At 39.4% G+C, this 15,158-nt stretch overlaps 1 protein-coding gene and 1 long non-coding RNA gene across 2 annotated transcripts in view; both read left to right on the top strand.

The window, feature by feature from the left end:
- The window catches only part of LOC106013236, a 3,446-nt gene extending 1,770 nt beyond the window's left edge, over positions 1-1,676 (top strand). Inside the window, exon 2 of the long non-coding RNA XR_001185288.1 lies at positions 1,375-1,676. This is a non-coding gene — a long non-coding RNA (uncharacterized LOC106013236). The remainder of the gene's footprint in view (positions 1-1,374) is intronic.
- Positions 1,677-5,216: 3,540 nt separating this feature from the next.
- LOC101855375 overlaps positions 5,217-15,158 on the top strand; it is a gene marked incomplete in the record, with an annotated part of 62,884 nt that continues 52,942 nt past the window's right edge. Inside the window, 6 exon segments of the mRNA XM_035972545.1 lie at positions 5,217-5,476; positions 8,898-9,027; positions 11,048-11,148; positions 11,790-11,855; positions 12,134-12,218; positions 14,034-14,294. Of these exon segments, the coding sequence (XP_035828438.1) occupies positions 8,950-9,027; positions 11,048-11,148; positions 11,790-11,855; positions 12,134-12,218; positions 14,034-14,294 (591 nt within the window).

The following is a 15,158-nucleotide window of genomic DNA, read 5'->3' as shown; positions in this document are numbered from 1 at the left end:
CCCCCCCTTAAATATTAAAATCCTCGTCGACGCACTATGGCTCATCCAAGAGGCGGGATGCTACGACCTTGTCTGTCGGAGCTAAGACAAGCAAGGTGGGAAGCATCCTAGAAGAAAGATAGAGACAGTAACTGGTATCAACTTTTCTTGTTCTGTGTGCAGCACGTGGGAGTCTATTACACACCGGCGACTGTGGTGCAGCGGTTAGGCACTTCGCTGTTGCACACAGAAGACCCAAATTCGATGCCCGAATGGGGAGCTTTTTTGTTGTATTCATCTCAGCACAAGATGGCCCTTATAGGCAGGGTCGAAAGGCCGCCTGCTAAATTATCTAAATGGTGGCGGGCGATGGAGATGTAAAAACACCTACATTTAAAAGAGAAAGCACCCTAAACGGAAGATAAAGTAATGAGGCAGTCACTAGAAACTAAAACAATTTTTTCCTCTTCTGCGTGCAGCAAGTAGTAGCCATACAACAGCTAGACATCAGTGTGGTGGGTTTTTTCAATGTCATAGGTTACGAAGAGCTGGATTTCAAATGTACAGGTCATTGTTAAGTTATGAGATGAAACAACAACAAAAAAACGTTTTTCAGTTTGTCAAGTATAATTTGGAACAGGAAGGGAAAAGGCAACAGACGGATATAACGATTTGCTATAACTGACAGACGTATTGGAAGTAAGGACTGGTAACGGATTGATATAACTGACAGATGTGTTACAGTTAGACCTGACAACGGCACCCTCAGCGTTCCCACTTGGAAGTTCTAGAAGAAAATCATTGCAGGGATAGAGAGAAGGTAGAACATGAGAAGACACCCTGTAGTGATAGGGTTAGAATCCTTTATTACGGAATGCTGAAGACAGAGGTTCAAAACCTTATATATATTCAATTAAAGACTGGTATGCCTAAACGTAAATCCCCCCCTCCCCATTCTAAAAGTAAGTTTAACAACGTCTTCGCAAATAACGTCAAGACTGCAAAGGCGACCCAACGGTGACCCTATAGAGAGTGGAGACCCTAGGTGTGCGAACAAGATCAAGTAAACTAATTTGAACGGAAGAAGGGCTCAAACTGGCTTGTACCAAAGATTTAACATTACAAGGTGGGTCATTATTCTATTTGAGGCCTCTTTCAAAAGTCCTCAAAGACATTAGATGACGACATCTGACTTATTGAGTATTTCTCACGTGACTACGTGTACATGTATTAACATTCAATGGAGTTACTTATTTTTGACTTATTTTGTATACATATTTTAGTACAAGGGGGAGGATCAAAGATGTCTCTGACAGATGTTTTGTTAGAAAACGAAACAGAACACTCACCACTAAAATAAGTGCAGAACTATTTTGTTTCCCTTTACTTTTACAGAACAGAACAAGTACACACTGGTTGAAAAGATAGTCCGTAAAATTCTAATGTCATAAAGCGTTCTACTCGACGACGATCATGAAGGATTGAGATGGATCGGCAAGACTCGGAGGACGACAACGCATTAGATGGTATCTTGGATTAGCCTAGATGTCATCTTGAATTAGATGCTGTCTATTGTCTAGGTTGATGCGTAACTCATGGACTCGCTCTCAAAATCTGTTCTCTAAATATTGCAAACATGTGAAACTGTTTTTAATATTTTGGTTCCGAATAAAGATAAGCGAGTGGAAAATCGAAAATGGATATGTTCAAATTTTTTTGTTGTTTTTTGTTTTAGTAGAGGTTTTACGGCGCTCGCTACTGCTTAATAAGGTCATATGAGCGCCAGAAGATTAGATGTGTTACAAGAGAGTAACAAACATAAAAAAGAAGAAGGGGAGATGAGGACGAAAGATAGGAAAGAAGAAGAAAACCACACCAGATCACCCGGCAACCACCCACATGTTGAAGCTTGAATTATAGATAATACAAAGATAATAAATATAATTAATTATTTCATTTGTACAGCGCAAGTTCCCGCTGAACAGCAAGCTTTTTGTGCTTTACAAGCCATATCCTTATTGAGCATGCAAGTATTGTAGTTGTGAATGTTTTACGTCCCATCGACACAATAATTTAGACCATCAGTAAAGGAAGCAGGATGCTTCGATCCTGCCTGTCAGGACCAACCTATGCTGCGAGTGATGTACAAGTCCCAGCAGACAGACAGTTAATGAAAACCTGCTGAACCACCCCCTCCCCCTTTTTTCCCCCCACAAAGGGATCGAACTCTCGCCATCTGTGTGGGAGGGTGAAGCGTCTAACCGCTGCATCGCAGACGCCGGTATTGAATTATGAATGCGGCATTTTTGTTTTGGAGCTTACTTTCTGTGAAAATCGTTTGCCTTTTATGTTTGTTTCTTGTGCTTCATTTTGCTGTTTATTGTCCTTTGTGACAGAGAATAAAAAAATGAGGGGGGAGGGGGCGGTTTCAATATCAACCTACTAGATTCTAGATCTATATATCTTGACGCACTTTTCTATTGAAGGACAGATGAAAGGTCTTTTTTGCAAGACGAGGAGGTGTTGCAAAATCTTTTTTGCTCCCTCTTAACCCCCCCCCCCCTCCCCGATTTTTCCACTTGTCTATCTTACTATTTCCCTTTACAAACCGACCGATATTGTATATATATGTGCGTCTATTCACTTAAAAGAGTTGTGTACCAGAAGTACCTTCACAAAGTTTAATGCGGAGCCCAAAGACTAAGTGTGAGTATCTGTATGTGGAGAGGTTGTGCGGTAAGGTACGGGATGGGAAAACAATACCTGCACCTCCCCCCAGGGCTGGTGGGGCACCTAGAAATCTTGTTTTGGGGCCAATTTATGCAAATTGGGGTTATTACATATTATAGTACCTGGACATTTCCTGAACAATCTCCAGAAACGTATGTAAGCTTTGCTACACCCTAAAGCTGTCTTTTTTGTCCAAGTGTTTCTGCAAAAGCAGATGTATTCCAGTCAGTTCTTACCTGTATCGGCTGTTTTCTCACAATTCTATTTTTTCACACATTATCCCATTTTTCTGCCATGTTTCTTGTTCAATTTCAATGTAACTTTAACAGCATGCCAACAACACCTAGTTCTAAATTTTGGCTTGTTGAATCTTTGATTAATGTAGTAGTTTTTGATTTAAGGGCTTAGAAAGCATGAATTTTCCAATTTTTTTCACTTTTTTTGCAACAACCCAATTGTAAGTGTCATAAAATAAAAACTAAAGTACATATCAAAATTCCAACAAGCCAAATTTAAGACCTTTATGTTAAATGTTGGCATGCCAAATTAGAAGTTAATAGATTAATAAATAAGGGAATAAAATGGGATTGGAAAAGGTATACAAAATCCAATATGGCCGCCGTTTCCATAGCAACCGATTAAAAATATACATTTTGAAATATAGATTTCAAATCCCCAATAGCACACAATGTCCCACAGCAAATAAGGGCACTCTAGGCCTTGTAATAACCAAAATAGACCTCAGGTGCCCCAGCAGTCCTTAATCAAACTTTTTTTTTTTCAAATACTCGATGATGCATTAGATACGGGGTCTCTGAAAGTGATTTGACTTCAGAGTTTTTATAATAGTGTTTTTATAATTTTAATTAAGAATAAAGAACAGGGCTCTTCCAAAATGACCCCCCCCCCCCCACACACACACACACCCAAAACCCACCCAAAAATCCCCTTCCTCTGAGAAACCCATCCCACGTCGCCTTCCCACTTCCAAATATCCTTTCTTTCCGTTTCTCAACACTCTCGAATCCGGATAGCGACGGAAAATTTTCTTCTCTAAAATGTTCTCCTTTCACATCCTTTCCTGCTCTCTTTCCTCTTCTGTTGTCTGCTTTCGTCTCCACTTTCTACCCCCACCCGTAACCTCCTTTGCACCCACCTCTAGGGTCCTGACTCTTTCTACTGCTACTCTGTGGCTCCTTCTCACTGCGATCTTTCATCCACATCCCTGATCGTATGGTATATACAAAGATCTACACCAAGCCTTCTCTGATAAGGGCGAAACATCTCGGAGGTCCCGTGTGCAAGTTGGCACGTTAATTAAAGATCCCTTGGTGGGCCAAAATCGATAAGAGTAGGCTTCGGCCGCCACCCGTGCAAATTTTTAGCTGAAAAATGTTTCATGTGTCCCGCATGTTCATGTGACTTTATGCAGTTGCGAGCACCGTAAAACAATTCTTTTAAAAAGTGTTCTTTTTCCAACGACCCGGCTTGGAAATATTAAAATAAGGATAAGCGAAATTAACTTCAATTTGGAGAGTAATGTGAGCGACAATCACACAAGCAGAACTCACTCAGATTTGGTCAACACGGAGACCGCTGGACGTTGAGTCAGGCTGATCCTGGGCCATACCAAGTAGCCTATTCCATTTTTTTATAAGTTCAAGAATAGTGAAAAGGGGCAACTGATCTAATCTTCTCTATCTTTATCAAAAGCAATTCAGAGTATGATCGGCTTTTTTTTTCCAGAACATAGGCTAGCATGAGAGAGAGGCCAGACAGCGCTTCCTCTTTCACAGCTGGCGAAGCCACTTTAATTAGCTTAAGAGAGGGCCGCACTAACGCTTAACACAAATTAGCTATCTTGTAAGAAGCCCTTTATACATGTACTACATATACATTTCTAACCTGTCGCCGGTCGCCCGTCCCTTCACTACTTTGTTTAGGGTAGGACTGACCGGGCTGAGGCGAATCCAAATTGTAAACAGTGTGTGCGCAATTTTAAACCCTGTCAAAATGGCGAACATAAATTAGGTGAAGAGTGGACGCTACAAGAATTAAATGTTTGGTAAACGTTTTATGACGCTCGCAATTGCATAAGGTCATATAAATGATATAAAACATTTGGATCCTACAAGAACCCATCTTCATGCCAAGATGTAGACCATGCACTGAAGACGTCCAGCTTCTTGAAACATTAATATTATAGCCTAATAAATGTCTCAAAATAACTTTTTGTTAAAATGTTATGTGCATTATATTATGTTATCGGTGTATATGAATTATATCTTAGCCGAATCCATTTAAAGGACAGTTTGTCATGGTAAGGACTTTGATCAGCAAGCCATTGCGTTTGCGGCCGAATAAGCCCGACGCATGAAGGCCCCTAGGATAGTCATAAAATCCTTTCATAGACGAATCCAGCGAGATACGAGTATAATTCCCGCCCTTTTTTTCCACGGAAGTCATGTGATCTGTGTAAGCAAAAGGGGTGGTTGCCAAGAACGCCACCCGCGTACCCTTTGCCACAGCGGTACTGCACAACAGACGAGGTCTACTGGGTATTGTCGCGGGTGGACTTATTGACAGCGTAAACGTCCTATCGGAAGTCTCCAATCAATACACAGTGTTTCGATTGATCATAATGTTCACTACACGTCAGACTTGTTCAGGATTTGTTCGGCCCTCTTTATCAGGAACCGAAAGTATGAAAGGCGAGGTTCGTGACTGAAAAGGGGTTTACGAGCCATAGTGCCGAAGTGTAAATGGGGTAGGTAAACTCCCAGCTGCATTATTGAACGTTACAGAACGCTGAACACTAGCCAGGTTTGCTGCTTAGCTGTTCCTTGTGTTTTGTTGTTATTGATCCAAACTGCAAGCACCAGGTAGGGGGGAGTTCCTGTAGAATTATTGTACACCGTAGGTGGTCTCGAACGGCTGTGGGGGCTGGGTCTTGTCTTTGCCTTCAAGTTCCTCGCTAGATCTAGACTAGATCTAGAATCTAGCTGCTATTATTGGATCTAGCAACATGGACCGTGTTCATCGCGACCTTTGATGACGTTGTGAACGATACCCTGAAAGGTAAAATTCATGTTTACTAGATCTATTAATTATCCGTTCTGGGGACTCCATTTTATGCTGTCACCGATCTACTGCTACTAGATTAGATCTACTTCAACTACTTGAATATCTAGTCTCGCACAAAGAAATACATTATATATTTCTCTCAGGTGGATGAAGTTTTAAAGATCTAGAATCTAGATCTATTTTTGGCAGAATGTAGCTTTAGATCTTGATAAATGTGAACTCAACTAAATATAATATGAGTTGCGATATTTATATTTGAGTGTTGTGATGATGAAGGTTAGTCTGAATCATACAACACGAGCAGGACTTACTGGACATCTTACTTTTAGATAGATTCTAGATCGAGATCTAGATTTATATCTATGATTTATCTCTTGAATGCTATGATCTAGATCTAGATCTAGTGATGGACAAAAATTTTTAACTTGAATGAAATGTAAGTTGGTTGCATTGTCTGGGATTTTGTGTTTCTTAAAAGGTTTTGGTGCTTGCTGTTTCGTTAGATTATTATTCTATAACTCGTGATACCGACCATATTGCATCACTCTTTAGTACTCTTGTCAGACTTTATTTTTTGGCTGGCACTATAACTCCGAACGCTCGGGAAAATAACATGAACTCTATTTCCCTGAACGGTTTCCATTCTTAAGATTTGTTGGTTATTTGCAAAAATGGAGCTCAAGCGAGCGCGCAGGCGTGCGCGCGCGCGTGTGTGTGTGTGTGTGTTGGTGTGTGTGTGTGACAGAGAGAGAGAGAGAGAGAGATAGAGAGAGAGCACATTACATTTGCGAATGGAGCGAGAGAGAGTGAGAGAGTGTATATATATGTGTATAAAATATAAGGTGCGAAAGAGGGGGGGGGGCGTGAAGGGATTTTTTTTTTAACAAGAAGGATTTTACTTTTTGCTTTAGGGATGACTATAAATGCAAAACAGGTTACTGCCCAAGTCGAGCAGTCTTGTTTTCTCGCAGTACACCTTTTGATGGCATATTTACAAATGAAGTATACTAGTCCGGGAACGTTACCCCAACCACAATTGAAGTATCTGAATATTCAGACATTAAAAAATGTCTAGCTCTAGAAATTGAATTCGATGCAAAAAATGCTTCTTCCCAGCAGTTGCGGTGGGTGGACCAAAATTTGGGTGAGGCTTGGATTGCTTTCACTTCTTTACCTCTAAATTGCAAGCAATAAGAACAAAACAATGGTGATTTTTCCATACTCACGGCGAGCCACGACATTTTGAGAACCATTCAAATGAGAAGAGTCACCTTTGCCTTCCTTCTCTTTGTTCTACGTTAAATTCTTCTGGATGCTGGGGACGAAACCTCCAAACGTCTTTAATTAATTTTCATCTGATGAAAAAGTTGCCTCAAAAGGGGTTTGATGTAATTAATAACTGTTAAATCTCAGCGGCACACACACAAACATTTATACACAGCACTCCACGAGCTGGATTAGGCTGTGTAGTCGAGGAAAGTAGACAGCACCTAACAAAGGTCCAATGGGAGCATAGGTAACTGTGTCACTGGGGGAAAGTGTGTCGTAAACTTTCACCCCATTGTCAGGGCTAGGACAGGGTGAGCCCTCGGTGCAGTGTTATTTTTTTCAAGTCGTCTACCTTTTTACACGAAGAGTTTCATTTACGAGGGCCCGTGGGAACCGGCTCATCTTTGCTGAGCCCTAAAGACATTAATTTGATTGGCTGTTAGGTTACTATAGTTGTAAGCGGGGACAACAGTGATTGGATACACGAGCAAGCAGGCAAGTTGATTACTCTGTGTTTATTCCGTACGATCATAACGGTTTCAACTGCTTATTTCGTTATTTTCATTTGCTTTGGAATAGAGTTGGGGGGTGGGGAGAGGGGCTCAAGCCCGTGAGCCCTTCACTACCCACCGCCACTGCTTCCCAGTCCTCGCAGAATGGCAGAATAAAATCAATGAAAGATGACGCCTAAATCTCGCAAATTACCAAAAAATCTCGATAACAGAAACCTTTCGGAGAAATAGAGGTCATGTTTATTTTCCCGAGCGTTCGGAGAAATAGTCACTTCGTTGTTTTTATTCAGACTTCTTTTTTTTTTAGTAAGAGTTTTATGGCACTTGTAACACAATAAGGTCATATATAAGTGCCAAAGATTAGCGAGGTGTTACAAGAGAGCAACAAACACAAAAAAGAAGGAGGGGAGATAAGGATGAAAGATGTTGGATAGGAAAGAAGGAGCAAACCACACCAGAGCACCCGCCAACCACCCTCACTCACTAGATTCAGACTTCAACTTCAAAATTTTAGCAAAGACAAAGTAGCATTTAGTATTCCAAAGAACATGATGGAGCTAGATTTCATGGTTTTGAACGTAAGAATTTATCATTTAAAATTGCATTGATTTGTACTCAAGAACTGATCCACTGGTTTCCTGTTTGACTTTTAATAAAATGTGAGCATCATAATTTATGGTTCAAAGCTGTATGCTTACTATACACATAGAATAACAAATAGTAAACCCTGAACTATATTGACAAAAACTTCAAGTTATTGTATTGGGGTCCATGTGAATCATGTTTTGAATATTTTCAGTGTCTCTTATATTTAATGACTGTCATTAAAATTGATAAACGTGTATTTCGAAACCTAGTAGTTATATTGTTTTTAAAAGACAAGACACCTGCAGGAAGCAATGAAGACAAGACCTCAGATTTTTGCATGTCTTTTCAAATATTGGATGGGGGGAGTGGAGGGCCCAAGGCTAGTTTTTAATACAAAATATGGAGTTCCATACTTGTCTCACAGTTTCTTCCTTCTGAAAAAAATCAGGGATTTTAATCATATGTTTATTTGCTTTTCCTAAAATTAAGATAATGTATGTGGCACATATGCCTTGCCAACCATTACTTTTTACTTTGAAATATTAGAAATTTATCATCCTCATTTTTTTAAAAAATCAGCCATTGAGATCTTTTTTGTTTAAGTTGTTGTATGAATAAAACTGGCTATGTTTTCATTTATTTTGCTAATTTAAGAAGAATTTGTGTGTTCGTCTATAATGTTATTAATATTATAGGTTATGTTCTCATCAAGATATTTTTCAATGATCTTTCCAGAGCATAATGGAAGCATAATACTGGCAAGGATTTTCTGTGTGCATCAATCATCATGAGCACTGTGGCTTACCTCCCTGTTGGCGGGCTGGAGGATCTGGAAAAGGGGCTGAATCGACTACGGCGATCTCAGGTAGGCGTAATGATTAAGATACTTCTTGTCATCTGGTTTGTTTACCGTACCTTCAACAAGTCTTAATATATTTCAGAGGCAAGAAAAGTGGTATTTGTTTCTTTGTTCTATGTCAGCAAAACTTTTTTGGGTGGCCATCCTATCCTCTGTTCTTTTTTGGCTAATAAATGGCAAACAAACCAGTTACTTAAAAAATTTTTTTTTTCATAACATTCACAGTATCCTTTCCGCCTTTGTGCGAAGGCTGTATGATTCCAAGGGAACTTCCAAGTGGAGAGAGAGAAAGGGCCTGAATGGAAAAAATACTTGGGTTTGATTTGAGGTGATACCTTCATGGACAAAATAAAACGTCTTTTCTCTTTTACCCCTGACTTTCTCCCACTGAGCAAAGTCCCTTACGCATCTGGCATCTACATTTTAGTGGTAATTGAAGCTTGACTAAAAAAAAATAAACTCAATTAAATTGTACTTCCTACAAGCTCAAGAGTTGGCAGAGTAATCGCATTTGGTTGTGAAAATCTCAAGAAAATGCAATACATTTCAATTGTAGTCCTATTTTATGCTGACTGATGGGTCAAAGAAAACTTTTCCAGTGAAGAGGGCTTTATCATGTTCTGGATGAATGTGCCTTTTTTATGTTCTTAATATAGATTTTAAAAGTTTGATGCTGAATAATGCAATAATGCTAAAATAGCTGAAGGATTTAAATTTTGTATTTTTAAGAGTAGAAAGTAAGTTCTTGTTTACAGGAAAAAATTCTACATGTTTGGTCAGAGTCATGATGTAGTATTTTGTAAAGGTATCACTTGGTGTGTTTTGATAATGTTGTTACTTTTAACTGATTTTAAGAGAATATTTTACATTGTTTGAAACATATATATATATATCAAAGGTTCAGAAATCTATGGCAGATCCTGGTGCTTGGGAGCAAAGAAAATGCAGGATCTTAGTCGATTCATCAGGGGGTGAATCCATAGTGAATCATGGTCAGGCCCGCAATCTGTAAAGTTATCTCCCCCTACTTTGGAATGCGCTGGCGTGACCTCTGGTTGTGTTTATGACCTATGACGAGCCGAGAGTGGTTAGTCTTCATGACCAATCATAATGGCGTGAGGCATGCCATTTTCACGAATCTAATTGTGAGTCTCAAGATCTACATCGATCATATTGCTACTCCCCTGTCCAAAATGTATAGCTTTCCATCTTTGATCGAGTTCCCCAGCCTCTGTCGTAAGGCACCATTGTTTTGTGACCCCACCTCCTATTAAAACCTAGTCTATCTTGGAAAATCAGGCGTTGGAAAAGAAAACAGCTTTACTGCTGCGATGGTCACAGGAATAAAAGCATCAACGATTTTTGGTTCCATGTGATCCCATCTGATGTGGCTTTGTAGTTGTTGTTGGCACTACCCATCCAAGACGTGATGTAAGTTTAGGTGGAGAACTCAAATGCGAGTCTGATGTTTGGGACAAAACAAACGCGTCAACTAGTTTACACCTCTATGTGATGCCCTTCCAGGGCAAATGTTGCACCTTCTCATCAAGATTTACAACGGAGATGTGATCACATTCATGGGAGTGGATAATCTGTGGTGCAGCAGGCAGTACAGTGATCGCAAATTTTCACTGCTTAGTTGATCAGCTGCACTCTTCCAAGTTTTTGTTTCGTAAATTATGGTCTGAAATGGTCAATCTTAGCCGAATGGAGTCCTTCAGAGTGGAATCTTAATGTTGACTTTTGTGTAGTAAAAATGATAGTTTCTTAAAACAGGGGGATCTTAAGTAAATGGGGATTGTAAGCGATTGGATCTTAGTTGGAGACTATTGTACATATATTTTCCCTAGGGATATAAATAAAAGTGGTATTTTCTTCTTGCTTTTGTTCTTTTGTTTATAAAGATGTAGAGCTTTTCTGCCATGGTGTAGTTTTTACTTAGTGAAGGGAGGAAGAGTATGACCTTGTTTCAGAAGAGTGGATGTGTTTTCAATTTAACGTTTATTTAATATTTTATTTTCCCCAGTTGATGATAGTGCCAGAGTTCAAATCTATGTTTTGGGCGATGGAGCGCCATCACCGAGACCTCAAGCTGGCCCACCTGACTGGCAAGGCTAAAGATCTCCAGTGAGTGGAAACATTCAAAGCAGTATGCATAGTGTTCCTGTCGCATGCAGTCTACTTGTTTGCTAGAGCTGGTGTCTGAGGGAGACTCTGATTTTGTCTGGTCCTTCTGCTTCTGTTGCTATTATCGTAATCTGTTCCAGGCAAAATGTAGTTGTTATGCTGACCTGCCATAAACTACAACTCGGCTCACCTGATAGTTTTGTCCTGTGCCTTGTTTTAGTCGAACAGCAGAGGAGCCATGCTACAGGCAAATTCTTGGATGTCTAATAGAAGTAATTGTGGCATCATTAGTCCAGTGGTTAGGCTACCGGATTTGTTATCGTGAGGTTGCAGGTTCAGGAGTTTGAGCCTCAGGCCTGATGTTGAGTCCTTAGGAAAGGCACTTTATCTGAATTTTCCTCACTTTACCAAGGTAGATCTTTCCAATTTCATGTGTCCACTGTGTGTTCAATCAGATGAATATCAATAATTTTAAGCTTGAAAGATGGGTGGGCCATTGATACTCTGATGTGGTCTGATCCTTCTATTTCATTTCAAAACTACTATGATGTACTTGATCTTCCTTCAAAAACAATTTGACCATTAACTATTTCCTTAACGATAGGAAGACTTGTATCTTGTTTTTATTGAACTTCTTTCAGGGAACAAGCCATCAGAGACACAAAGTTTTACAACATTCTTGTGAAGATGCTGTGTGAAGTCAAGGAGTGAGTAGCTGTTTCTTTTTGATGCTGTTGATTTTATATTTAATGGTTTCTATGGCTGTGTCTGCTGGCGTCAGTGTTTAAGTGTTTGTGTTAACACAATGCTATATAATTGTTTCATATTGCAGAAGCTAGCAGAAAGTCTTTTTGTTTCTGTCTATATTTTGGGCTTCTGAATAATTTGTTTGCCATACTTTAATGTAATGTGTACTTCGGAGTAAATGGGGAGTCTTACCATGAAGACTTGATGATCTAAATTATCACTTTTATTCCCTTCACAGAAAACGGACAGGTGAACAGAGAGAGGGGCTGAGGCGGGTCCACACCTGGTACATGGCCAACAAGCACGTCCTGTACTGTGGACCGGTGAGTACTCGATCTGAAATTCGGGATCCTAGGGATGACATTTGCGTCTGTTTTGAACTCTGCTTTGTCTCTTGGCATGAACCATCTCAAATTCTCTTGCACCAGTGTCTGTTGGTTAATGCGAAAGCTCTTTGCCTTTGGGTGCCAAAGAAGTGAGTTTAACTCTTTGTCTCAGAGGGGAGTAAACCCACTATGCCGGGGGCCTTTTTTGGTACTAAATCTAAAAATGATGAAAATGTTATTAAATTGGTCATTAAATCGAAACAAGTAAACTTATTTGATAGTTCTTCATCTAATGAATGAAATCCCAATAAAAGAGACCTGTTTTCAGCAAATACCGAAACGTAAGTTGACTTGAAAGTCGTCGTAAAGAAATGTGCCTGTGTCCGCGGCTCACCGGCATAGCGGTTCTGACAGCGAGCCGCTGGGGGCGGCTTGCTGGAGATAAAGAGTTCAGTCCCACATGCAGAATATATTTTATCGAGTCTCACAGTCTTTTTACTGGGATGCACCATTCCACTCCGCCCGAGTTACGGACCCTCCGCCTTCAAAATGATCCAAAATCTCAATCATATGGGTTGTGGTATTAATAATTAGTGTTTCTTGCAAATTCTATTGACAGCCTCTGTGGAACAGGTGTTTATGAATTCTGCTGCATTTAGGCTCATGCCTTTCAAGCTTAACAATCATGTTGTAAGTTGTAAAAGTTTGTGCTCTTTTTGTGCTGTTTTCTGTTGGTGTACAGCAAGGATTTTTTGTATAAGTTGGATCATTCTTTTTATTTGAGAATTTTTTTTAATGCCCTCAATAAAGAGGAGGGTAACAACCTCTACAAAAATGTGAGTAGAGAGCAATATTTAAGGAGTGATGCATCTTGTGTTCTTCAAGCGTAAGAGAAGATTGTTAATTCCTCCCATTCTTTGAGAAACATAACAAATCGTCCTCATTGACCTCATGGGTAACATCTTTATAAAGTACATAAATAGCAGAGGACCCTTTTTTGTAGGAAATAATGAATTTTGATACGATCTGTGTCTGTCCCGAGTTGGCAAAATTTGGATGTAGAGGATGAGGTTGATGTTGAAGATGTTATAGGTTAGGCTTGAAAGAGCAAGTTTTGGATAATTACTTGCAGACAATCGCAGGGCAAAGACATTGGTGGGTTCTTTGCATTCATTTTGTTCCGGTGGTAAGTCAAAGGATCACAGTACTTTCACAGCCAGATGGCTGTGGTTTGATCCTTTCTGTTATGGGCATTTATGCTCTCCATTTGTTTGCCTGTGTATTCCTTACTTCTTTTCTTTACTCTCTTGTTTCTATCTGTCTCTCTAGCCCAACATTGCATGCTGTTGTTGTACAAATGTGCTTTTTCTTTATCTTGAACTTATATGTTCTTTCATACCTTTTTCTTTGCCTGCTTTACTTTGTTCCTTGAAGTCTACAGTGCTATTAGTGTGTGTCTTTGCTGTGATGATTGGTGTTTATTGGCAAGTTTAAAAGTCTGTTGCCTTGTTTGGTACAGGAATAAAAGAATTTAAGTTTCATAAATAGAAATAATCCTTTGTTCCTTTCTTGAATATTTCGAAAGATAACAGTTTTTCAAGGGAGATGAGTTACCTTTACAGAGTTTTTGCATTGTTTCATTAATCTGAACAAACAATTTTTCTTTTTTTTTTTCAGCAATATAAACGGCAATGCAGAGGATTATTTTGAATAAAACACTTTATCTTAAATCTTGAAGGTATTTGGCTCACTTTCATCCTTTCTTCTCTCTCTGTGTCATATATTTTTAAATGATGAATATTTTGTCATCAGCGTTTTGGGAAAGAGGTCCTCAAAGAGGAGGCTAAGGATGTGCTTGTTAAAGCAACAACCCCACGGCAACCAAAACGAGCGAAATCAGCTAAAGAGAGGCCCTCAAGCAGCAGAGTCAAAGTCACCCCAAGTCGCTCTGGTCGTTTCAGCACACCACGCCAGGGTTACTCGGGTGGTCGACAGAAACTGTACAACTCATTTCAGAGCACACCAAGAATGAATGGGGGCCACGAGAGTTTTAGGCTTGACTTTGTGCCTCGGGTATGTGTCATTTGTATCGATTAGTGAAAAGGATTTATAGTACGGTACACTTGGACCTTCTGTAAATTGCCATCCATCAAAACAATGACTTGTACAAACAATTGCTTCCTTCTTCTCCCTTGTATGTTTTATATATATTATAATGACAATATGAGCTCATCAAAAGAGGAGTTAGGCAGGGATATGTTATGTCACCAGACTGTCTCCAGACTTCTTTAATCTACACAGTGAAACAATCCTTAGAAATGTATAAGAAAGACCAGGTCTCTAAGTGAATGGAAAACATATTAAAGAGATCGGATATAATGCCAATGACACAGTTTTAATTGTGGATTTAGAAAAGGATCTTCAACTTCAACTGCTCCTAGTTGCTAATATGACAGAAAGTGAACGTGGTACTATTTTAAAAAGCAGAAAACTTTATTTGTAATCTCATAAGTTAAGTGAAAAGACCAAACAAGTTCTTCAGTTCTAATATCTAAGATACATCTTTACATCTAACGCCAAATGTTCCAAAGCCTATCCTGAAAATAGAAACATCTCAATAACTACTAAATTAAGGGTTCTTAAAGGCTCTGTGTGGTCAACCCTTCAATATGGCTGTAAGTGCTGGATAATTAGCTAAGATAATGGAAATGAAATAGAAGCAACAGAAATGTAGTTTCTTTGGAGACTTATCGATTTTCTGGAAGGAAAGGAAATCAAACAAAGAAATACTGATGTGGGCTCCTCACTTATAAAAGCAATAAGGTATTGACAAATGCAGTTTCTGGGAATCTTTAATTAACATAACGGCTTTTAACATCTTGCTCTCACTGAAAAAATAGAAGGCATACGAGGCAGTGGTAATCCCAGAACAACTTA

Source organism: Aplysia californica, unplaced genomic scaffold (genome assembly GCF_000002075.1).
Source record: "Aplysia californica isolate F4 #8 unplaced genomic scaffold, AplCal3.0 scaffold00735, whole genome shotgun sequence".
NCBI classification, from domain to species: Eukaryota; Metazoa; Mollusca; class Gastropoda; order Aplysiida; family Aplysiidae; genus Aplysia; species Aplysia californica.
This window is presented reverse-complemented; position numbering and strand designations above follow the sequence as displayed.